Below are 24095 nucleotides of genomic sequence, written 5' to 3'. Positions count from 1 at the left end.
GGTGAAGTACACTTTTCTAGTTTTGAGCTTTCGCTGTGCAGGCTTTCTCTTCAATAAATCCTTGCATTCTTTTTTGATATCGGATTATTTGTTGATGACTTTGGATAGTTTTTGAATACCCCTTTGACCAATTCAAAATGGCTGACCCTTCTCAAGTCCCAAAATTCAGGAAGTGTAATGCTAGGGACTGTTCAAGGCGTCTTCCGAAGGCCTCTATCGATCCTCACACCGTTTGTTCCAATTGTCGGGATAAAACCTGTCAATTGGAAGATCGATGTGAGGAATGCGTTGGGCTTTCGGAATTCGATTTTATCGAATTCCAGAAATATACACGTAGGCTAGAGAGAGATAGAGTCAGGAGAAGTTCATCTCGTTCTGTTGATTTTTCCTCTCCTCATGCCCCACAACCTATTCCTTCCCCTGTAGTGGTTGCTCCTAATCCCCCTTCTGGCACTCAGGAACCTTCGATGGCTGATATGATGCGTGCCATCCAAGCTCTGGGTGAGAGAGTTGAGTCCTTGGCTAGTGACCGTAACCAGCTCATGGCGGACGTCAAGGAGCTGAAGTGTAAGAGTGCAGTGGGAAGTGATAAAGTGAGTGATAGTGTTGTGGATAGTGTTGCGCTTGAGGGTTCGTCTGTTCGTGCCTGTCGTCCTCCTAGTCCGGGACCTCTTGCAAGCTCCCAAGTCCAGGGGAGAAGCAATGTCGTACGACCAATGGGTTCGAGAGGCTTTAATCAGCGAACAGACGTTCCCTCCGTGGTTTCGGGCGTATCTAACCAAGATCGCCCCACCCACACAAAGACGAGAGAGCCCATTTATTCCTCGTCTGCGGAAGAGGTTTCTCGCAAGAAACCTTGGACCAAGGTCTCACGACCGCTTAAGCGCAAGTCGGTCCCTTCCGCGCAAGTCCAACGGCCCAGTTGTAGCCACTGGGTCAGTTCGGACTCGCTGCAGTCTTCCGATGACTGTTCTCCTAAGAGAGGCAAAGCGGTACCGCCGCAGACAGTTACACTGTCTGTTGCCGCACCTGCTCCTGCAGACCCCAAGTGGTCTTTACTGCAGACCATGCAGTCACAGTTAACGTCTCTGATGCAGGACTTTCGTGCGGAGAAGGTTGCTGCTGCACTAACCTCTTGCCTACAACCAACCACGGTTGTGCGTCCTGTGGACGCTGAGGCGACCTTCTTCCGCACTCCAGATGAGAGAGTCCCGCCACCCATGCGTTCCAGTGTACCCTGCCAGCCGCATGTTTTCTGTCGAGCAGCAGAGCTGCAGCTTATATAATCACCGGGTAAGTATATTCAAAAATTTATTTTATTATCAAAATAACATTTTTCAATATTAAACTTACCCGATAATCATGTAGCTGTCAACTCCGTTGCCCGACAGAATTCTATGGAGGGATACGCCAGCTATCACAATACTAGAAGGGGGTGTATTTACCAGCGCCACCTGTGGCCAGGTACTCAAGTACTTCTTGTTGACACCTCCTCAATTATTCCTCTGTCGTGCTTCCGGCAAGACGTTCTGGGATACGCTTATGTTCTTGGAGTATTTTCACGACTTTGGTGAAGTATTTCTCTTTGATTTCGGCTGTCGCTTTACTGGAAACTTCTATATTAGCTTAGTTAGCTTTTGGAATTAATTTGATTAATTATGGTGACGAAGAGAGTATGAACTCTCGTTCACCTTTCAATGGCCGACCCTTCCCTTAGATGGAAGTGTTGGTCTCTAAGAGAGTATAGACTCTCTTTCTTAATTTTGCTTAACAAAAGTTATAGATTTATTTTATATCTCTCCGCCTCTTATAGGCCTCTTCGATTAACTTCCTTTTATTATAAACTTATTAAATTAATTTTTATATTTGTTTATATTCGACCTTCCTAATAGTAGGCGGTCTTTTCTTGGTACCGAAGTTAATTAACATTGAGCCCGTCATTTCGGTTTTACCTGTTAACATATTATGCTATTTCCGCCACAGAGTTTGAAAGAATTTCTTTGATAGTCTCGTACTGTTTTCAAAGTTGAACTAACGTTTTGTTTTGTCTCTGCAGTTGTTGACGTTCAGAACGTTCAACTTGCACTCTATCGTTACGATAGAGAAAGAATGTTCACGGTTTCACGTTGCAGTAAGAGTAACCGTGTCTAGCGTTTTGTTCATTCTTTCTTAACTTAATGGTTTTGATCCTAATAAAGGAACTTTTCAGTTTTTTCCTTTAACAATAATATGTTTTAACGATATATATGATTGGGCTCTTCTCTCAGGTTCTAAGTCAAGAGAGAGAGAGAGAGAGAGAGAGAGATAGAGACGGAGGGAGAAAGAGGATAAACGTTTCTTTCAAGCCTGCCAGGCGTACGAGTAACGTCGTTATCGTTTTTGCTCTTCTCCCTAGTCTCTTTAGGGGAAGAAACTAAACGTTTCTAGAGTGATCTAGTGTTTAGTCTCTTTCCAGCCACTGAATTATCTTTCATTAGATTTTTCTGTTACATTGTAATTCTGTTTTCGCAATTACTAACTTTTGAGAAAGGATAGAATGGCGTGTTTCAGGTACAAACCACTTAAAGTTTCGAGTTCAGTGAAATAAGTGCAAACAGAAATCAAAGTGATAAGTGATTAGCGCAAAGTATGTCAGTGTTGTTCGTGAGGGTACTTTTGTGCGCGCCAGTCGTCCTCCCAGTCCGGGACCTCTTGCAAGCTCCCAAGCCCAGGGGAGAAGCAATGTCGAAGGGCAGAAGGGTTCAGCAGGCCTTGATCGGCGCACAGAAGTATCCTCGGTGGTTGTGGGCGTGTCTTACCGAGACCGTCACTCCCACCCGCAGACGATTGAGCCCTTATTTTGCTCGTCTGCAGAAGAAATTTAAGGGAGAAAACGCTGGTCTCAGGTCTCTAGACCTTTTAAACGTAAAGTCCAGACCTATGCCAGACGTACGAAGTTAGAGTTCACAGTCATTGGGTTAGCTCTGACTCTCCTCAGTCATCAGTTGAATGCACTCCGCCTAAGAGGAGTAAGGTTCTGCCACAACAGAGCTCGACTGTTAAGGCTTTACCTCAGCCTACTGTAGTTTCTGCCGACCCCAAGTGGACTCTACTACAGTCCATGCAAGCACTGCTTTCGGACTTGATGCGTGAGTGTCGGGCTGAGAGTGTTACGCCTCCGCCTCCGCCTACACTCCCTCCGCCTATGCTCGCTCCGCCTGATCGCAGTACCACCTGCCAGGCGTACGATGTTGTGGACTCTACTACAGTCCATGCAAGCACAGCTTTCGGACTTGATGCGTGAGTGTCGGGCTGAGAGTGTTGCTCCTCCGCCTCCGCCTACACTCCCTCCGCCTACACTCGCTCCGCCTGATCGCAGTACCACCTGCCAGGCGTACGATGTTGTGGACTCTACTACAGTCCATGCAAGCACAGCTTTCGGACTTGATGCGTGAGTGTCGGGCTGAGAGTGTTGCTCCTCCGCCTCCGCCTACACTCCCTCCGCCTACGCTCGCTCCGCCTGATCGCAGTACCACCTGCCAGGCGTACGATGTTGAGCCACGTGCTGAGTTTGCTGTTCCCAGTGGTGTTCAGCCTCCGCCTTCCTTAAGGCAACCTTTACAATGGGATCAGGAGGATTATACCTCTCTTCCTCCGCCTCCACTTGCTGCTCCACCAGTGATGCAACACTCGGTTGAGGTACAACAACCTCTCCCGTCCATGAGTCAGTCTCCTCAGCTCTCGCTGCAGCGAGCTCAACCCTCCACAAGGCAAGCACCACAACACCTTAGCCTTGCGCCTCAGGAGCCTCAGCTTGCGAGACATTTACCTTGTTCTGCGCAGCCTCTTCCTCATCGCGCTCCGCTCACACCACAGGAACTGGAACTTGCTACTCCGCTTCCGCCAACCGCTCAGCAAGCGCAACCCTTGGGTTCAACCACTCATGCTAGGAGTCAGCCTCCTCCACCCATGCGCCTTCCTTCTGCTTGTCTTTTATTCAGCCTTTGCAGACTGAGCCTCAGGTGTTCCCTCAACAGAGTCTTGAAGAGGAAACCACTTCTATTGTTGTTCCAGCTCGTTCTGACTCTGCTGTTCAGCATACCTTACCTCCATTTTCAAACCATGGCAAAAATATGAATCATGAGTTATGAATGTAAGGTAAACATTATGTTGATTTTTAAACCCCATGCAAGCATGCATAAAGCGCTCTAGCACTGGTCATGGATTTTCTGAGAAAGGTTAAACGCCATGCACACGCTCTGCTTTCCTTACAGCAGGCTCTGCTTACAGCAGGCTCTGCTTGCTACATGCTCAGCATACAGCATGCTCTGCATTCAGCATGCTCTGCATACAACATGTTCTGCATACAGCATGCTCTGCTTTCAGCATGCTCTGCATACAACATGCTCTACATACAGCATGCTCTGCATACAGCATACTCTGCATACATCATGCTCTGCATACCTTACCGCATGCTTCTCAGTCACACATCTTGGGTTGTTGCCAACTCACTAGACTGTCAAGCAGTTTCATAACGTTGCCTTCTAGTCTGCTGCTTTTGCACCAGTGAACCCTCACTCAGAGAACTTAGCTTTTCTAGGATAAGGTCCCTGTAGATGAGAAAGTTCTTTTCTCCCTCCTTCTGATATTCCCTTGAGGACTCTGTCATTTGGAGGGAGCCTTTAGCTGCATAACCTCTTATGGACTTTTATTTAAGCATAACATGCTTCCAGGGAAGGTTATGGTTCCACTTCAGTCGCTAATCCCGTCTGTTACCACACCTGCTCCCTTAGACCTTGAGCTGTGTTGCATGACATGCAGTCCAAGCTTAGTCCTTGTTAGAGGATTTTTTGTTTACGGAGTCAATGTGTCACGGGGAAGACATTCAACAACCAACAGAAGTGACTTGTTGTGACGCAGTGCGGCAACCTCAGCAACCCGTTAAGGAGTTGTCTGTACGACCCAGACAGTCTAGACAGATTCGGGTTGTCACTGTACTTCCTCGCTTGCCCATGATTAACAGTTCACAGACTGTGCAGCAGTATCATGATCTTGTGTCCGGCTCCGTCAGACGACTGGCTTTTAAGAGCTCCCACAAGTCGTCGCTGTCTGGAGATTTTCAAATGGACTATGGATCTGACCAAGGAACTGGGCCTCCTGGTCAATTTTGAGGAGTCTCAGCTCGTTCCATCCCAGACCATTGTCTCCTTGGGTATGGATCTTCAGAGTCGAGCTTTTCGGACTTTTCCGTCGGCCCCAAGGATCTTCCAAGCCCTAGAATGCATCCAGAGCATGCTGAGAAGGAACCGATGCTCAGTCAGGTAGTGGATGAGTCTAACAGGGACACTTTCATCGCTGGCCCTGTTCATCGTGTTAGGGAGACTCCACCTCCCCTCCCTTCAGTATCTTCTAGCTGCTCACTGGATAAAGGACATGACGCTAGAGACGGTCTCAGTTCCTGTTTCCGAAGAGAGGAGGTCTTCTCTCGCGTGGTGTAAGAACAGCTTTCTTCTCAAGGAAGGCTACCTTTGGCTGTTCAGAAACACGACCGCCGTCTCCTCTCGGACGCATCAGACACGGGCTGGGGAGCGACTTTGGACGGACAAGAATGCTCGGGAACATGGAATCAGGAGCAAAGGACACTTCACATCATTTGCAAGAAGTTGTTGGCGGTTATTCTGGCCTTGATAAACTTCAAGTCCCTCCAGCTTAACAAAGTGGTGGAGGTGGACTCTGACAACACCACAGCCCTGGCTTACATCTTCAAGCAGGGAGGGACTCTTTCGTGGAAGTTGTTCTAGATCGCAAGGGACCTACTCATCTGGTCTTTAGATCGAAAGCTAACTGGTAACGAGGTTCATTCAGGGCGGTATGAATGTCATGACAGATCACCTCAGACGGAAGGGTCAGGTCATCCCCACAGAGTGGACCCTTCTCAAGAATGTTTGCAACAGACTTTGGGCCCTGTGGGGTCAGCCAACCATAGATCTGTTCACTACCTCGATAACCTAGAGACTCCTGTTGTATTGTTCTCCGATTCCAGACCCAGCAGCAGTTCACGTGGATGCTTTTCTGCTGGATTGGTTCCATCTCGACCTGTATGCATTCCCGCCGTTCAATATTGTCAACAGAGTACTTCAGAAGTTCTCCTCTCACTAAGGGACACGGCTGACGTTGGTTGGCTCCGCTCTGGTCCGCGAGAGAATGGTTCTTAGAGGTACTGCAATGGCTGGTCGACATTCCCAGGACTCTTCCTCTAGGAGTGAACCTTCTAAGTCTACCTCACGTAAAGAAGGTACACCCAATCCTCCACGCTTTTCGTCTGACTGCCTTCAGACTTTCGAAAGACTCTCAAGAGCTAGGGGCTTTTCGAAGGAGGCAGCCAGAGCGATTGCCAAAGCAAGGAGAACATCCACTCTCAGAATCTTTCAGTCTCAAGGGGAAGTCTTCCGTAGCTGGTACAAGACCAATGCAGTTTCCTCAACCAGTACCACTGTAACCCAGATTGCTGACTTCCTGTTATATCTAAGGAAAGTAAGATCCCTTTCAGCTCCTACGATCAAGGGTTACAGAAGTATGTTGGCAGCGGTTTTCCGCCACAGAGGCTTGGATCTTTCCACCAACAAAGATCTACAGGACCTCCCTAGGTCTTTTGAGACCTCAAAGGAACGTCGGTTGTCCACTCCAGGCTGGAATCTAGACGTGGTCCTAAGGTTCCTTATGTCATCAAGATTTGAACCTCTCCAATCAGCCTCTTTTTAGGACCTCACATTAAAAACTCTTTTCCTCGTGTGCTTGACAACAGCTAAAAGAGTAAGTGAGATCCACGCCTTCAGCAGGATCATTGTTTTCACATCTGAAACGGCTACATGTTCCTTGCAGCTCGGTTTTTGCTAAACGAGCTTCCTTCACGTCCTTGGCCTAAGTCGTTCGAGATCCCAAGCCTGTCCAACTTGGTGGGGAATGATCTGAAAAAGAGTACTTTGCCCAGTTAGAGCTCTTAGGTACTATCTAAAAAGGTCTTAACCTTTACAAGGACAATCAGAAGCCTTATAGTGTGCTATCAAGAAACCTTCTTTTCCAAGTTCTAAGAACTCAGTTTCTTACTATTCAGGCTTCTGATTAGAGAAACACATTCTCGTCTGAAGGAAGAAGACCTTGCTTTGCTGAAGGTAAGGACACATGAAGTGGGAGCTGTGGCTACTTCAGTGGCCTTCAAACAGAACCATTCTCTGCAGAGTGTTATGGATGCAACCTATTGGAGAAGCAAGTCAGTGTTCGCATCATTCTATCTCAAAGATGTCCAGTCTCTTTACGAGTACTGCTACACCCTGGGACCATTCGTAGCAACGAATGCAGTAGTAGGCGAGGGCTCAGCCACTACATTTCCATAATCCCATAACCTTTTAACCTTTCTCTTGAATACTTTTTATGGGTTGTACGGTCGGCTAAGAAGCCTTCCACATCCTTGTTGATTTGGCGGGTGGTCAATTCTTTCTTGAGAAGCGCCGAGGTTAAAGGTTGTGATGAGGTCCTTTAGTATGGGTTGCAGCCCTGTATACTTTAGCACCTTTGAGTTGATTCAGCCTCCCAAGAGGAACGCTGCGCTCAGTAAGGAAGACGATCTTATTAAAGGCAGAGTAACGGTTCAAGTCGACTTCCTTACCAGGTACTTATTATTTCATTGTTATTGTGGATAACTGATTATATGAAATACGGGATACTTAGCTATCCTTTAGTCTTGTACACTGGTTTTTCACCCACCCCCCTGGGTGTGAATCAGCTACATGATTATCGGGTAAGTTTAATATTGAAAAATGTTATTTTTATTAGTAAAATAAATTTTTGAATATACTTACCCGATAATCATGATTTAATCGACCCTCCCTTCCTCCCCATAGAGAACCAGTGGACCGAGGAATAATTGAGGAGGTGTCAACAAGAAGTACTTGAGTACCTGGCCACAGGTGGCGCTGGTAAATACACCCCCTTCTAGTATTGTGATAGCTGGCGTATCCCTCCATAGAATTCTGTCGGGCAACGGAGTTGACAGCTACATGATTATCGGGTAAGTATATTCAAAAATTTATTTTACTAATAAAAATAACATATTTGTTATATAATTGGCAAAGAAATGCTAATTCTTATAGTTATGGCTATAATGACAGAAAGAAAAAAAATGTGTGGAAAAAAATTAAATTTTTTAATATGTTTTGCATTGTTAACAAATATTACATACTGTAGATTTTATAATTGGGTGAAATGGTGAAAATGATAGAGGTTCTCTTTTTAACTTTTGTGATATATTTTATTAGTATCCTTGATAACTCTACAGCTTTACAAAACCCTTACTTTATTTTGTTTGCTTTATTGTATATAAAACTTTCTTCTACTGTATAGTCTATACAGTACTTTATTTATATTAAAATAGTTTGATAAAATCAAATATAAAGTTACTGTGTATCAATGTCTACTACAGTATTTGACATTTTTACTATTTTGTTATGGTCTAGAAATTGTCCAGTAAAAATAAAAAATAAATTAAAATTCCAGAAAAGTAAAGGTTTACTTTTAGTACTACACATGCATATATTGTAATGTTCAAGTATGTACTCACATTTATAAATTAATTAATACTTGAAATTAATTTTTTGTTGGTTGAGAGGTTTAAAGAGAAATCTTGGTTTACTTATTTGATTTTTCAATATTTAACTTAGCCGGTGATTATATAAGCTGCAGCTCTGCTGCTCGACAGAAAACTCTACGTAAAAAATCCGCCAGCGATCGCTATGCAGGTAGGGGGTGTACTTCAACAGCGCCATCTGTCGTGCAGGTACTCAGTACTCATTGTAAACAAAGAACTCAATTTTCTCTCTGTCGTGCTACCGGCAAGACCTACTAATTCGCTGTTGCTAACTGGATTTGTTTTCACAACTATTTGGTGAAGTACACTTTTCTAGTTTTGAGCTTTCGCTGTGCAGGCTTTCTCTTCAATAAATCCTTGCATTCTTTTTTTGATATCGGATTATTTGTTGATGACTTTGGATAGTTTTTGAATACCCCTTTGACCAATTCAAAATGGCTGACCCTTCTCAAGTCCCAAAATTCAGGAAGTGTAATGCTAGGGACTGTTCAAGGCGTCTTCCGAAGGCCTCTATCGATCCTCACACCGTTTGTTCCAATTGTCGGGATAAAACCTGTCAATTGGAAGATCGATGTGAGGAATGCGTTGGGCTTTCGGAATTCGATTTTATCGAATTCCAGAAATATACACGTAGGCTAGAGAGAGATAGAGTCAGGAGAAGTTCATCTCGTTCTGTTGATTTTTCCTCTCCTCATGCCCCACAACCTATTCCTTCCCCTGTAGTGGTTGCTCCTAATCCCCCTTCTGGCACTCAGGAACCTTCGATGGCTGATATGATGCGTGCCATCCAAGCTCTGGGTGAGAGAGTTGAGTCCTTGGCTAGTGACCGTAACCAGCTCATGGCGGACGTCAAGGAGCTGAAGTGTAAGAGTGCAGTGGGAAGTGATAAAGTGAGTGATAGTGTTGTGGATAGTGTTGCGCTTGAGGGTTCGTCTGTTCGTGCCTGTCGTCCTCCTAGTCCGGGACCTCTTGCAAGCTCCCAAGTCCAGGGGAGAAGCAATGTCGTACGACCAATGGGTTCGAGAGGCTTTAATCAGCGAACAGACGTTCCCTCCGTGGTTTCGGGCGTATCTAACCAAGATCGCCCCACCCACACAAAGACGAGAGAGCCCATTTATTCCTCGTCTGCGGAAGAGGTTTCTCGCAAGAAACCTTGGACCAAGGTCTCACGACCGCTTAAGCGCAAGTCGGTCCCTTCCGCACAAGTCCAACGGCCCAGTTGTAGCCACTGGGTCAGTTCGGACTCGCTGCAGTCTTCCGATGACTGTTCTCCTCCTAAGAGAGGCAAAGCGGTACCGCCGCAGACAGTTACACCGTCTGTTGCCGCACCTGCTCCTGCAGACCCCAAGTGGTCTTTACTGCAGACCATGCAGTCACAGTTAACGTCTCTGATGCAGGACTTTCGTGCGGAGAAGGTTGCTGCTGCACTAACCTCTTGCCTACAACCAACCACGGTTGTGCGTCCTGTGGACGCTGAGGCGACCTTCTTCCGCACTCCAGCTGAGAGAGTCCCGCCACCCATGCGTTCCAGTGTACCCTGCCAGCCGCATGTTGACGTTCAGCGACGCACGGAACCTTCCGTTGACGTTCGCGAGGTACAACAACCGTCAGAGTTGTTTTGTTTTGACGCGGTGCGTCAACCTCCGCAACCCAGTGTGGTTGCCTCTGCTCGCCCACATCAGACTAGACAGTCTGGAGTAGACGCTGTGCGTCCCCGCGCTGCTATGGTTGTTGCCAGCTCACAGACTGGGCAACAGTTCCATGACGTTGCGTCCGGTTCAGTCACGCGTGCACCCGTGCGACCGGACTCAGCTGACCAGCCGATACCTACTCCATTGCCGCTTCCTCCTCAATTCTCGGATGATGGACTCTCTGATGATGACGATGCGGCACACGTTGATGAACCACATTCGGACCTTGACGAGCCCAAGTCCACGCAACCCTCTTTGGACTTTAGAAAAGTTCTTGCTCTGTTCAAAGAGATGTTTCCGGACCAGTTTGTGTCTGTGGCTCCGCGCTCTCCTCCGTCAGAGTTTGCTTTAGGTACGCAGTCATCCTCGCCTGCCTTTACTAGACTCGTCCTCGCACGCTCGTCCAAGAGAGCTTTACGAGTTATAGGAGATTGGATGCAGTCCAAAAAGAGTTTAGGGAAGACAGCCTTTACGTTTCCCCCTGCTAAACTCTCTTCCAGATCGAGTGTCTGGTATGCCACGGGAGAAGTTCTCGGCTTGGGAGTTCCTGCCTCTGCCCAGGGCGACTTCTCAAGTCTTGTAGACTCTCCCCGCAGACTAGCCATGAGACGCTCTAAGATATGCTGGTCACCTTCGGACCTAGACCATCTGTTGAAAGGAGTTTTTAGAACCTTCGAGGTCTTCAACTTTCTAGACTGGTGTCTGGGAGCTTTGAGCAGGAAGATCTCCCCGACTGAGAAGGAATCTTCCTTGCTCATCATGTCCTGCATGGACAAGGCCATACGTGACGGGTCTAGTGAGCTTGCTGCATCGTTCGTTTCCGGAGTCCTCAAGAAGCGTGAGAACCTTTGCTCTTTCCTGTCAGCTGGAGTGACACCTTGTCAAAGATCGGAACTTCTGTTTGCTCCTCTCTCTAAGTGCCTTTTTCCAGAGGACTTGATTAAGGAGATTGCTGCTTCGTTGATACAGAAGGACACCCATGACCTGGTGGCGTCCTCTGCCCGCAAAGCCACCCCTTTGCCTACCTTGTCAGCTAGACCAAGGATGGACACTCCAGCGTCCCGTTTTATTCCGCCCTTTCGTGGCAGAGCCTCCAGCAGAGGAGGTGCTCGTGCCGAAGGGAGACGTGGGAAGAAGAAAGGAACCAAGTCCTTTAAAGGCAGAGTCTGACTGCCAGCTGCTTCAGACAGCAGTGGGAGCCAGACTCAAGAACTTCTAGCAGACATGGGAGAAGAGAGGCGCAGATGCACAATCTGTGAAGTTGCTCAGAGAGGGGTACAAGATCCCGTTTGTACGAAAACCCCCTCTAGCAACGTCTCCCATCGATCTCTCTCCCAGGTACAGAGAGGAAGATAAGAGACGAGCATTGAAACAGGAGGTGTCTCTCTTACTAGAAAAGGGAGCGGTAGTCAAAGTCCTGGACCATCAAACCCCGGGCTTCTACAACCGTCTCTTCTTAGTGGCAAAGAAGACAGGAGGGTGGAGGCCGGTGGTAGACGTCAGTGCGCTGAATGTCTTTGTCACAAAGCAGACGTTCGCCATGGAGACCACAAAGTCCGTTCTAGCAGCGGTCAGAAGGGAAGACTGGATGGTCTCTTTAGACCTAAGGGACGCATACTTTCACGTCCCCATCCACCCAGACTCCCAACCTTTTCTGAGATTCGTTTACGAAAAGGTTGTCTACCAGTTTCAAGCCCTGTGCTTTGGCCTAAGCACAGCTCCTCTTGTGTTTACGAGGCTGATGAGGAATATAGCCAAATTCCTTCATTTAGCGGACATCAGAGCCTCCCTCTATTTGGACGACTGGCTTCTAAGAGCTTCTTCCAGTCGTCGCTGTCTGAAGGATCTAAAGTGGACTCTAGATCTGACCAAGGAATTGGGTCTCCTGGTCAATATGGAAAAGTCTCAAGTGGTCCCATCCCAAACTATTGTGTATTTAGGGATGGAGATTCACAGTCTAGCTTTTCGGGCTTTTCCGTCGGCCCCCAGAACAAGTCAAGCCCAGTTATGCATCCAGAACATGCTGAAGAAGGAACGATGTTCAGTCAGGCAGTGGATGAGTCTGATAGGGACACTATCATCCCTGGAACAGTTCGTATCGTTAGGAAGACTACACCTCCGTCCTCTTCAATATCACCTAGCTGTTTACTGGAAAAAGGACAAGACGCTAGAAGCGGTCTCGATCCCCATTTCCGAGAAGATGAAGTCTTCCCTGACTTGGTGGAAGGACAGTATCAGCCTCAGAGAGGGTCTGCCCCTGGCTGTTCAGACTCCCAACCACGTTCTCTTCTCGGACGCATCGGACACGGGCTGGGGCGCGACATTAGACGGTCGGGAATGCTCGGGAACTTGGAACTCGAGTCAAAGGACAATGCATATCAACTGCAAGGAGCTACTGGCAGTTCATCTGGCCTTGAAAAGCTTCAAGTCTCTCCTTCAAGGCAAAGTGTTGGAGGTGAACTCGGACAACACCACGGCTTTGGCGTACATCTCCAAGCAAGGAGGGACCCACTCTATGACGTTGTACGAGATCGCAAGGGACCTCCTCACCTGGTCAAAAGATCTAAACATTTCACTAGTAACGAGGTTCATCCAAGGCAACTTGAATGTCATGGCAGATTGCCTCAGTCGGAAGGGACAAATCATTCCAACAGAATGGACCCTACACAAGGATGTGTGCAAGAGACTGTGGGCCACATGGGGCCAGCCTACCATAGATCTCTTCGCAACCTCGATGACCAAGAGGCTCCCAATATATTGCTCACCAATCCCGGACCCAGCAGCAGTTCATATAGATGCCTTTCTCCTAGATTGGTCACATCTAGACCTATATGCATTCCCCCCGTTCAAGATTGTCAACAAGGTACAGTACTGCAGAAGTTCGCCTCTCACGAAGGGACAAGGTTGACGTTAGTTGCTCCCCTCTGGCCCGCGAGAGAATGGTTCACCGAGGTACTTCGATGGCTAGTGGGCGTTCCCAGAACTCTTCCTCTAAGGGTGGACCTTCTACGTCAGCCACACGTAAAGAAGGTACACCAAGGCCTCCACGCTCTTCGTCTGACTGCCTTCAGACTATCGAAAGACTCTCGAGAGCTAGAGGCTTTTCGAAGGAGGCAGCCAGGGCGATTGCTAGAGCAAGGAGGACATCCACCCTTAGAGTCTACCAATCGAAGTGGGAAGTCTTCCGAAACTGGTGCAAGTCAGTATCAGTATCCTCGACCAGTACCTCTGTAACTCAAATAGCTGACTTCCTTTTATACCTGAGGAAAGAAAGATCTCTTTCAGCTCCCACTATCAAGGGTTACAGAAGCATGTTGGCATCAGTCTTCCGACACAGAGGCTTAGATCTTTCCAACAACAAAGATCTACAGGACCTCCTTAAGTCTTTTGAGACCACGAAGTAGCGTCGTTTGGCTACACCTGGTTGGAATTTAGACGTGGTACTAAGATTCCTCATGTCAGAAAGGTTCGAGCCGCTACAATCAGCCTCCTTTAAAGATCTCACTTTAAAGACTCTTTTCCTGGTTTGCTTAGCCACAGCTAAAAGAGTCAGTGAGATTCACGCCTTCAGCAGGAACATCGGATTTTCATCTGAAACGGCTACATGTTCTCTACAACTTGGTTTTCTAGCCAAAAACGAGCTACCTTCTCGTCCTTGGCCGAAATCGTTCGATATTCCAAGCCTATCGAATATGGTTGGAAATGAACTAGAAAGAGTCTTATGCCCTGTGAGAGCTCTTAAGTTCTATTTAAGACGAACTAAACCTTTACGAGGACAGTCAGAAGCTTTATGGTGTTCAGTTAAGAAACCATCTTTGCCTATGTCAAAGAATGCTTTATCCTATTTTATCAGACTGTTAATACGAGAAGCTCATTCCCATCTAAGTGAGGAAGACCAAGCTTTGCTGAAGGTAAGGACACATGAAGTTAGAGCTGTCGCAACTTCAGTGGCCTTTAAACAAAATAGATCTCTGCAAAGTATAATGGACGCAACCTATTGGAGAAGCAAGTCAGTGTTCGCGTCTTTTTATCTTAAAGATGTCCAGTCTCTTTACGAGAACTGCTACACCCTGGGACCATTCGTAGCAGCGAGTGCAGTAGTGGGTGAGGGCTCAACCACTACAATCCCCTAATTCCATAACCTTTTTAATCTTTCTCTTGAAATGTTTTTATTGTTGTTTTTGGGTTGTCCGGAAGGCTAAGAAGCCTTTCGCATCCTGGTTGATTTGGCGGGTGGTCAAATTCTTTTCTTGAGAAGCGCCTAGATTAGAGGTTTTGATGAGGTCCTGTGGTATGGGTTGCAACCCTTCATACTTCAGATCCTAGGGGTCGCTCAGCATCCTAAGAGGATCGCGAGGCTCCGTAAGGAAGACGTACTTAAAAAGGCAGAGTAATTGTTCAAGTCGACTTCCTTACCAGGTACTTATTTATTTTAGTTTTGTTATTTTGATAACTTCTAAAATGAAATAAAAAATCCTTAGCTCATATTAATGTAAACATTTATTGCTGGTCTCTACCCACCCCCCTGGGTGTGAATCAGCTTATATAATCACCGGCTAAGTTAAATATTGAAAAATGTTATTTTGATAATAAAATAAATTTTTGAATATACTTACCCGGTGATTATATATTAAAGGACCCTCCCTTCCTCCCCAATAGAGACGCAGTGGACCAAGGAGAAAATTGAGTTCTTTGTTTACAATGAGTAGGCTACTGAGTACCTGCACGACAGATGGCGCTGTTGAAGTACACCCCCTACCTGCATAGCGATCGCTGGCGGATTTTTTACGTAGAGTTTTCTGTCGAGCAGCAGAGCTGCAGCTTATATAATCACCGGGTAAGTATATTCAAAAATTTATTTTATTATCAAAATAACATTTTCCGAACCAGTTTGTGTCTGTGGCTCCGCGCTCTCCTCCGTCAGAGTTTGCTTTAGGTACGCAGTCATCCTCGCCTGCCTTTACTAGACTCGTCCTCGCACGCTCGTCCAAGAGAGCTTTACGAGTTTTAGGAGATTGGATGCAGTCCAAAAAGAGTCTAGGGAAGACAGCCTTTACGTTTCCCCCTGCTAAACTCTCTTCCAGATCGAGCGTCTGGTATGCCACGGGAGAAGTTCTCGGCTTGGGAGTTCCTGCCTCTGCCCAGGGCGACTTCTCAAGTCTTGTAGACTCTCCCCGCAGGCTAGCCATGAGACGCTCTAAGATATGCTGGTCACCTTCGGACCTAGACCATCTGTTGAAAGGAGTATTTAGAGCCTTCGAGGTCTTCAACTTTTTGGACTGGTGTCTGGGAGCTTTGAGCAGGAAGATCTCCCCGACTGAGAAGGAATCTTCCTTGCTCATCATGTCCTGCATGGACAAGGCCATACGTGACGGATCTAGTGAGCTTGCGGCATCGTTCGTATCCGGAGTCCTCAAGAAGCGTGAGAACCTTTGCTCTTTCCTGTCAGCTGGAGTGACACCGTGTCAAAGATCAGAACTTCTGTTTGCTCCTCTCTCTAAGTGCCTTTTTCCAGAGGACTTGATTAAGGAGATTGCTGCTTCTTTGATACAGAAGGACACCCATGACCTGGTTGCGTCCTCTGCCCGCAAAGCCACCCCTTTGCCTACCCTGTCAAGACCAAGGATGGACACTCCAGCGTCCAGATTTATTCCGCCCTTTCGTGGCAGAGCCTCCAGCAGAGGAGGTGCTCGTGCCGAAGGGAGACGTGGGAAGAAGAAAGGAACCAAGTCCTTTAAAGGCAGAGTCTGACTGCCAGCTTCTTCAGACAGCAGTGGGAGCCAGACTCAAGAACTTCTGGCAGACCTGGGAGAAGAGAGGCGCAGATGCACAATCTGTGAAGTTGCTCAGAGAGGGTTACAAGATCCCGTTTGTACGAAAACCCCCTCTAGCAACGTCTCCCATCGATCTCTCTCCCAGGTACAGAGAGGAAGACAAGAGACGAGCATTGAAACAGGAGGTGTCTCTCTTACTAGAAAAGGGAGCGGTAGTCAAAGTCCTGGACCATCAAACCCCGGGCTTCTACAACCGTCTCTTCTTAGTGGCAAAGAAGACAGGAGGGTGGAGGCCGGTGCTAGACGTCAGTGCGCTGAATGTCTTTGTCACAAAGCAGACGTTCTCCATGGAGACAACAAAGTCCGTTCTAGCAGCGGTCAGAAGGGAAGACTGGATGGTCTCTTTAGACCTAAGGGACGCATACTTTCACGTCCCCATCCACCCAGACTCCCAACCTTTTCTGAGATTCGTTTACGAAAAGGTTGTCTACCAGTTTCAAGCCCTGTGCTTTGGCCTAAGCACAGCTCCTCTTGTGTTTACGAGGCTGATAAGGAATGTAGCCAAATTCCTTCATTTAGCGGACATCAGAGCCTCCCTCTATTTGGACGACTGGCTTCTAAGAGCTTCTTCCAGTCGTCGCTGTCTGAAGGATCTAAAGTGGACTCTAGATCTGACCAAGGAATTGGGTCTCCTGGTCAATATGGAAAAGTCTCAAGTGGTCCCATCCCAAACTATTGTGTATTTAGGGATGGAGATTCACAGTCTAGCTTTTCGGGCTTTTCCGTCGGCCCCCAGAACAAGTCAAGCCCAGTTATGCATCCAGAACATGCTGAAGAAGGAACGATGTTCAGTCAGGCAGTGGATGAGTCTGATAGGGACGCTATCATCCCTGGAACAGTTCGTATCGTTAGGAAGACTACACCTCCGTCCTCTTCAATATCACCTAGCTGTTCACTGGAAAAAGGACAAGACGCTAGAAGCGGTCTCGATCCCCATTTCCGAGAAGATGAAGTCTTCCCTGACTTGGTGGAAGGACAGTATCAGCCTCAGAGAGGGTCTGCCCCTGGCTGTTCAGACTCCCAACCACATTCTCTTCTCGGACGCATCGGACACGGGCTGGGGCGCGACATTAGACGGTCGGGAATGCTCGGGAACTTGGAACTCGAGTCAAAGGACAATGCATATCAACTGCAAGGAGCTACTGGCAGTTCATCTGGCCTTGAAAAGCTTCAAGTCTCTCCTTCAAGGCAAAGTGGTGGAGGTGAACTCGGACAACACCACGGCTTTGGCGTACATCTCCAAGCAAGTAGGGACCCACTCTATGACGTTGTACGAGATCGCAAGGGACCTCCTCACCTGGTCAAAAGATCTAAACATTTCACTAGTAACGAGGTTCATCCAAGGCAACTTGAATGTCATGGCAGATTGCCTCAGTCGGAAGGGACAAATCATTCCAACAGAATGGACCCTACACAAGGATGTGTGCAAGAGACTGTGGGCCACATGGGGCTAGCCTACCATAGATCTCTTCGCAACCTCGATGACCAAGAGGCTCCCAATTTATTGCTCACCAATCCCGGACCCAGCAGCAGTTCATATAGATGCCTTTCTTCTAGATTGGTCGCATCTAGACCTATATGCATTCCCCCCGTTCAAGATTGTCAACAAGGTACTGCAGAAGTTCGCCTCTCACGAAGGGACAAGGTTGACGTTAGTTGCTCCCCTCTGGCCCGCGAGAGAATGGTTCACCGAGGTACTTCGATGGCTAGTGGACGTTCCCAGAACTCTTCCTCTAAGGGTGGACCTTCTACGTCAGCCACACGTAAAGAAGGTACACCAAGGCCTCCACGCTCTTCGTCTGACTGCCTTCAGACTATCGAAAGACTCTCGAGAGCTAGAGGCTTTTCGAAGGAGGCAGCCAGGGCGATTGCTAGAGCAAGGAGGACATCCACCCTTAGAGTCTACCAATCGAAGTGGGAAGTCTTCCGAAACTGGTGCAAGTCAGTATCAGTATCCTCGACCAGTACCTCTGTAACTCAAATAGCTGACTTCCTTTTATACCTGAGGAAAGAAAGATCTCTTTCAGCTCCCACTATCAAGGGTAACAGAAGCATGTTGGCATCAGTCTTCCGTCACAGAGGCTTAGATCTTTCCAACAACAAAGATCTACAGGACCTCCTTAAGTCTTTTGAGACCACGAAGGAGCGTCGTTTGGCTACACCTGGTTGGAATTTAGACGTGGTACTAAGATTCCTCATGTCAGAAAGGTTCGAGCCGCTACAATCAGCCTCCTTTAAAGATCTCACTTTAAAGACTCTTTTCCTGGTTTGCTTAGCCACAGCTAAAAGACTCAGTGAGATTCACGCCTTCAGCAGGAACATCGGATTTTCATCTGAAACGGCTACATGTTCTTTACAACTTGGTTTTCTAGCCAAAAACGAGCTACCTTCTCGTCCTTGGCCGAAATCGTTCGATATTCCAAGCCTATCAAATATGGTTGGAAATGAACTAGAAAGAGTCTTATGCCCTTTGAGAGCTCTTAAGTTCTATTTAAGACGAACTAAACCTTTGCGAGGACAGTCAGAAGCTTTATGGTGTTCAGTTAAGAAACCATCTTTGCCTATGTCAAAGAATGCTTTATCCTATTTTATCAGACTGTTAATACGAGAAGCTCATTCCCATCTGAGTGAGGAAGACCAAGCTTTGCTGAAGGTAAGGACACATGAAGTTAGAGCTGTCGCAACTTCAGTGGCCTTTAAACAAAATAGATCTCTGCAAAGTATAATGGACGCAACCTATTGGAGAAGCAAGTCAGTGTTCGCGTCTTTTTATCTTAAAGATGTCCAGTCTCTTTACGAGAACTGCTACACCCTGGGACCATTCGTAGCAGTGAGTGCAGTAGTGGGTGAGGGCGCAACCACTACAATCCCCTAATTCCATAACCTTTTTAATCTTTCTCTTGAAATGTTTTTATTGTTGTTTTTGGGTTGTCCGGAAGGCTAAGAAGCCTTTCGCATCCTGGTTGATTTGGCGGGTGGTCAAATTCTTTTCTTGAGAAGCGCCTAGATTAGAGGTTTTGATGAGGTCCTGTGGTATGGGTTGCAACCCTTCATACTTCAGATCCTAGGGGTCGCTCAGCATCCTAAGAGGATCGCGAGGCTCCGTAAGGAAGACGTACTTAAAAAGGCAGAGTAATTGTTCAAGTCGACTTCCTTACCAGGTACTTATTTATTTTATTTTTGTTATTTTGATAACTTCTAAAATGAAATAAAAAATCCTTAGCTCATATTAATGTAAACATTTATTGCTGGTCTCTACCCACCCCCCTGGGTGTGAATCAGCTTATATAATCACCGGCTAAGTTAAATATTGAAAAATGTTATTTTGATAATAAAATAAATTTTTGAATATACTTACCCGGTGATTATATATTAAAGGACCCTCCCTTCCTCCCCAATAGAGACGCAGTGGACCGAGGAGAAAATTGAGTTCTTTGTTTACAATGAGTACTGAGTACCTGCACGACAGATGGCGCTGTTGAAGTACACCCCCTACCTGCATAGCGATCGCTGGCGGATTTTTTTATGTAGAGTTTTCTGTCGAGCAGCAGAGCTGCAGCTTATATAATCACCGGGTAAGTATATTCAAAAATTTATTTTATCAAAATAACATTTTTAGGTCTATGTTTAAATCACCCAGTGCTTGAGTGAGGACCCGTATTAATTCTTTTGAAGTGTTGCCACAATTTTTTACATTGTTTTATTAGTGAGAAATGATTGCCTATTTTTTAAATTTGCTGCCTTCAGTCTATAGATTAACTCGATTACTTATGGAAGGATTCCTATCTTATTTTTTTATTTGTCGAGTTGTTCATGCCAATCTTTTTTCTTCTTGAACATTTGCTCATAACTGTCTATGTGTTTATGTCCTATTTTTGATTTATGATAGGAATAAATTTTTTTTCGGTTATTTTTCCTTGTTTCCTCTCCTTACTGGGCTATTTTCCCTGTTGGAGCCCATGGGTTTATAGCATCCTGCTTTTCCAACTAGGGTTGTAGCTTAGCAAGTAATAATAATAGTAATAATAATGTGGCAGGATTTCAATGTAGGAGGCATTGATCCAGTGTTTTCACCATAATGTTTGGCCTGCACGTAGTAAAACCGGGCATTGCTGATAACTGTAAAGGGATCTTCTGATATATTTACCACTTTTACTAATAGATTCTAGTTTGGAAGGAAGTGTCCTGAGTGTCTTATTCTGGGTTGTATTTAAGGATTATTTTCTCATCAATCTGCATCCTTGTATGAATGATGACTGATTCCCTACTGTAATGTTCTGTCTTCAGGAATTGGCTGTGTTAGTTGGAAATTTAGTTTCTCAGACTTCAAATGCTAAGTGTAATGGGGCAGAATTTTTTTTAATATTTCTCAACTAAGACACCTTGTATTCTGAAGTGGCCTCTGCTGCTATATCCCATTGGAAGGTAGTACCATTATTGTACCTTATGCAGCGATTATTATTATTATTATCATTAATTGCTAAGCTACTACCCTTGTTGGAAAAGCAGGATGCTATAAGCCCAGGGGCTCCAACATAGAAAATAGCCCAGTGAGGAAAGGAAACAAGGAAAAATATTTTTTTTTTATGAGCAGTAACAACATTAAAATGAATATCTCCTATATAAACTATAAAAACTTTAACAAAACCAGAGGAAGAGAAATAAGATAGAATAGTATGCCCGAGTGTACCCTCAGGCAAGAGAACTCTGTGACATTTCTTGAGGGTCTCTCTAGTGGCCTTTCAGCTTGTAATTGTATCCAGTTTTGAGCTTTATACTTTATTTCCTTTTCCATTCCCTTTCTTCCATTGTGCTGTCCAACCTCTTTCAGCCTTACTAAATAGCGCAACCATATCATTTTCCCCCAGTTGCATCTAGCCTCAGTACCAGGCCTTATGGCTCAAATTCCACTCATCCATCTATCTACTGCTAGAATGGACAGTAACAACTGTATTCTTCATAGTAGAAGTGGTTGGAATTAGACGCTCATATAAATTACAAACCTTAATATTGTCTCATCTTTAGTAATTGAAGACTATTATAATCTCTCTTAATATGGTTGAGCCCCTATCTTACCTGCTACAGTATCAGGTTACATGTTGTTATTAGTGATAATGTAAGCTGAGTAATTCCCAATATCATCAATAGATGGCAGAATATATAGAATATTGAGCCTGCCAATTTCAAATTTATACCAAGCAAACACAATGTTGGACTGTTGAGTCATCTTATCAGATGAAACGATTCTTCTATACCTGTAAAATTTTGTCTTGTCTCAGAATTGGTCATTCTTGTCTGACATATGGATATCTCTTGGAGAGTCTGCCTAACCCAATACAGTATCTAGCCAAATGGAAAGTTTGCCTAACTCAATGTCTTTATGTACAGAATTTAGAGTAACACTAACAAATAAAAGTCTTTGCATGAATGTCCGAAATTCGGTTGACAATGAATGTAACTTTTGGAAATGAATTTATTCAGAATATTGTTAGAATCTCCATTATTTTTAGATTACTGTATCTGATTCCATATTTTTTTTTAAGATGAAATTTACCAAGGAAAATCTGAATAGGTAAATCCTGTGGGATAACCCTGTGAGCTTAGTGGTTAGGTTAAAATAGAAAAGAATGATAATTTTTAGAAAAGAAAATAATGATAATCTTTCCTGCCAGAAACTCTCATATTTAATTTTGCACAAATTAGGAATTTTTATTTAAGAGACATGTTAAGAGTAGTGCGCTGAGTAAAATGATGATGATTATATTTTGGAAAGTTTGGCAATTTCAACTAAAAGGAACACATTTGTGTCTGGGAAACAAAATTAAAAAAAAATTCTTGTCTGTGCTTATTTATATGATACATAATTTTTTATTTCAGTATGTACAGAATAACAAAGACGCTGACAATGACTGGTTTCGACTAGAGAGCAACAAAGAGGGGACCCGATGGTTTGGAAAGTGCTGGATGGTTCACAAACTTCTTAGATATGAATTTGAAATTGAATTTGATGTAAGTATGCTGGTGATGCATTGGTTTACTCAAGCTAATTAGAATTTCTGTTGAATCTGTAGTTTATTTGGCAGAGATATTATGATATTCTCAGATGGTAAAAAGTTTTTTCTATATCTTGTGAGACTAAACAGTTTTGTGGTCTTCTGTACTTTTAACCCTTTTACCCCCAGGCTATTTGGAAATTTCCAACCCTTAACCCCCAGGGGTTAATTTTTTTCAAGCACATTTTGCAGTAAATTTTTTTAAAAATTGCTCTAACAGCCTTAATTTTTGTCATAGAGAGGTCAGGTTGGTCTCATTCTCTTGGAAAATGCCTGAAGTTTCTAAAAAAAAATTATCAAAAATATGCAAAAAAGAATTTAAATGGCAGTTTTAAATATTTAACTTAGCCGGTGAATATGTAGCTGCAACTCTGTTGCTCGACAGACAAAAACTGTACAAAAAAACTCGCCAGCGATCACTATACAGGTTGCGGGTGTGCCCATCAGCGCCATCTGTCGGCCAGATACCAAGCTCTATGTAAACAAAGACTCAATTTTCTCTCTGTCGACGTGTCGACAAGACGTACTTTACTCGCTGTTGCTAACTGGAGTTTTTCACATCATCTTTGGTGAAGTACTATATTCTGGTTTTGAGCTTTCGCTGTGCAGGGTTTTTCTTCAAATAAATCCTTGAACTCTTTTTTTGTATCGGATTCATTGTTGATGACTTAGATCGTTTTTTTGGAATTTTCCCTTGACCAATTCAAAATGGCTGACCCTTCACAAGTTCCCAAGTTTAGAAAATGCAATGCTAGGGACTGTTCTAGGCGTCTTCCGAAGGCTTCTATCGACCCTCACACTGTTTGTTCCAATTGTCGGGGTAAAACCTGTCAATTGGAAGATCGGTGTGAGGAGTGCGTGGGCCTTTCGGAATTCGATTTTATCGAATTTGAAAAGTACACACGCAGGCTAGAGAGAGATAGAATTAGGAGAAGTTCTTCTAGGTCAGGGGTTCTCAACCTTCTTGGCCCATGCACCCCTTTCACCATTTGTAATGATGTCATTCACCCCCCCCCTCCTACCTTCCCGTCTTTTCCAAGATTGTGTCTCAAAAAGTTCACTTTATATAATATGCAAATATTACTAAAAAAGGGATTTTGACGAAGGAAAAATCTATTTCTGGGAAGAGGCCTGTGACGCCCGGTGAGAAAGGTCCTTCCTTATACCTTTCCTAATATAAATCTTCCAAATATACTAGAGAAAGATAAAAGCATGGAATGCAGAGGTTACAACCCTCGCGCGAACACCTTGTAGGTGTCGTGTATTAAACAAAGGCGTGTGTAAACCACTATTCACAGGTTGTCTTCCATTTAGATAATCCCTTCATCAATGGGGAGGGCCGTGACAGGCCCTAGATAACATGGTTGAACTCCCCAACGACACCTACCACGCGCGCCCTCTAGGACATCCTTCTGCAAGAACATATGGCTTGGCAAGGAAAAAGAGGGGTGGGGTCCGTATCAAATAACCGGGAAGGGTTTCACCGGGCGTCACAGGCCTCTTCCCAGAAATAGATTTTTCCTTCGTCAAAATCCCTTTTCTGGGGGGCCTGTGACGGCCGGTGAGAATGTACCAGAGAATGCCTTCCAAGCCCAATAAATTAATAACATAATAAGGAGAAAACAAACACCATGTAAGGCAATAATATAATACTGTAAGTAAACATAAATCATAAACTAGCCATAGGCATAGGGGATGTAATGCTAAAATAATATGAGGACCAGGGATCACCTGAGTGTCCCGTCGTGAAAGGAATCAACCTTACATGTCTAAGCATATCTAAACTTTACAGGAATGATAATTACAATAACAGTTAAATCATAACAATTAAACATGGCAAAATAACTTAGGGCTAACGAACCACCCAGGAGAGTGGCGACGTGGTGTGAGAGGT

The 24095-nt window shown here is 45.2% G+C and overlaps 1 protein-coding gene across 2 annotated transcripts in view; it reads left to right on the top strand.

The window, feature by feature from the left end:
• Ufc1 (Ubiquitin-fold modifier conjugating enzyme 1) overlaps positions 1-24095 on the top strand; it is a 92435-nt gene that overhangs the window by 42492 nt on the left and 25848 nt on the right. For both annotated transcript variants that reach the window (XM_068381508.1, XM_068381509.1), the window contains exon 3: positions 22026-22157. In XM_068381508.1, coding sequence (XP_068237609.1) covers positions 22026-22157 — 132 coding nt within the window. The remainder of the gene's footprint in view (positions 1-22025; positions 22158-24095) is intronic.

Source organism: Palaemon carinicauda, chromosome 10, assembly GCF_036898095.1.
Source record: "Palaemon carinicauda isolate YSFRI2023 chromosome 10, ASM3689809v2, whole genome shotgun sequence".
Taxonomy (NCBI): domain Eukaryota; kingdom Metazoa; phylum Arthropoda; class Malacostraca; order Decapoda; family Palaemonidae; genus Palaemon; species Palaemon carinicauda.
This window is presented reverse-complemented; position numbering and strand designations above follow the sequence as displayed.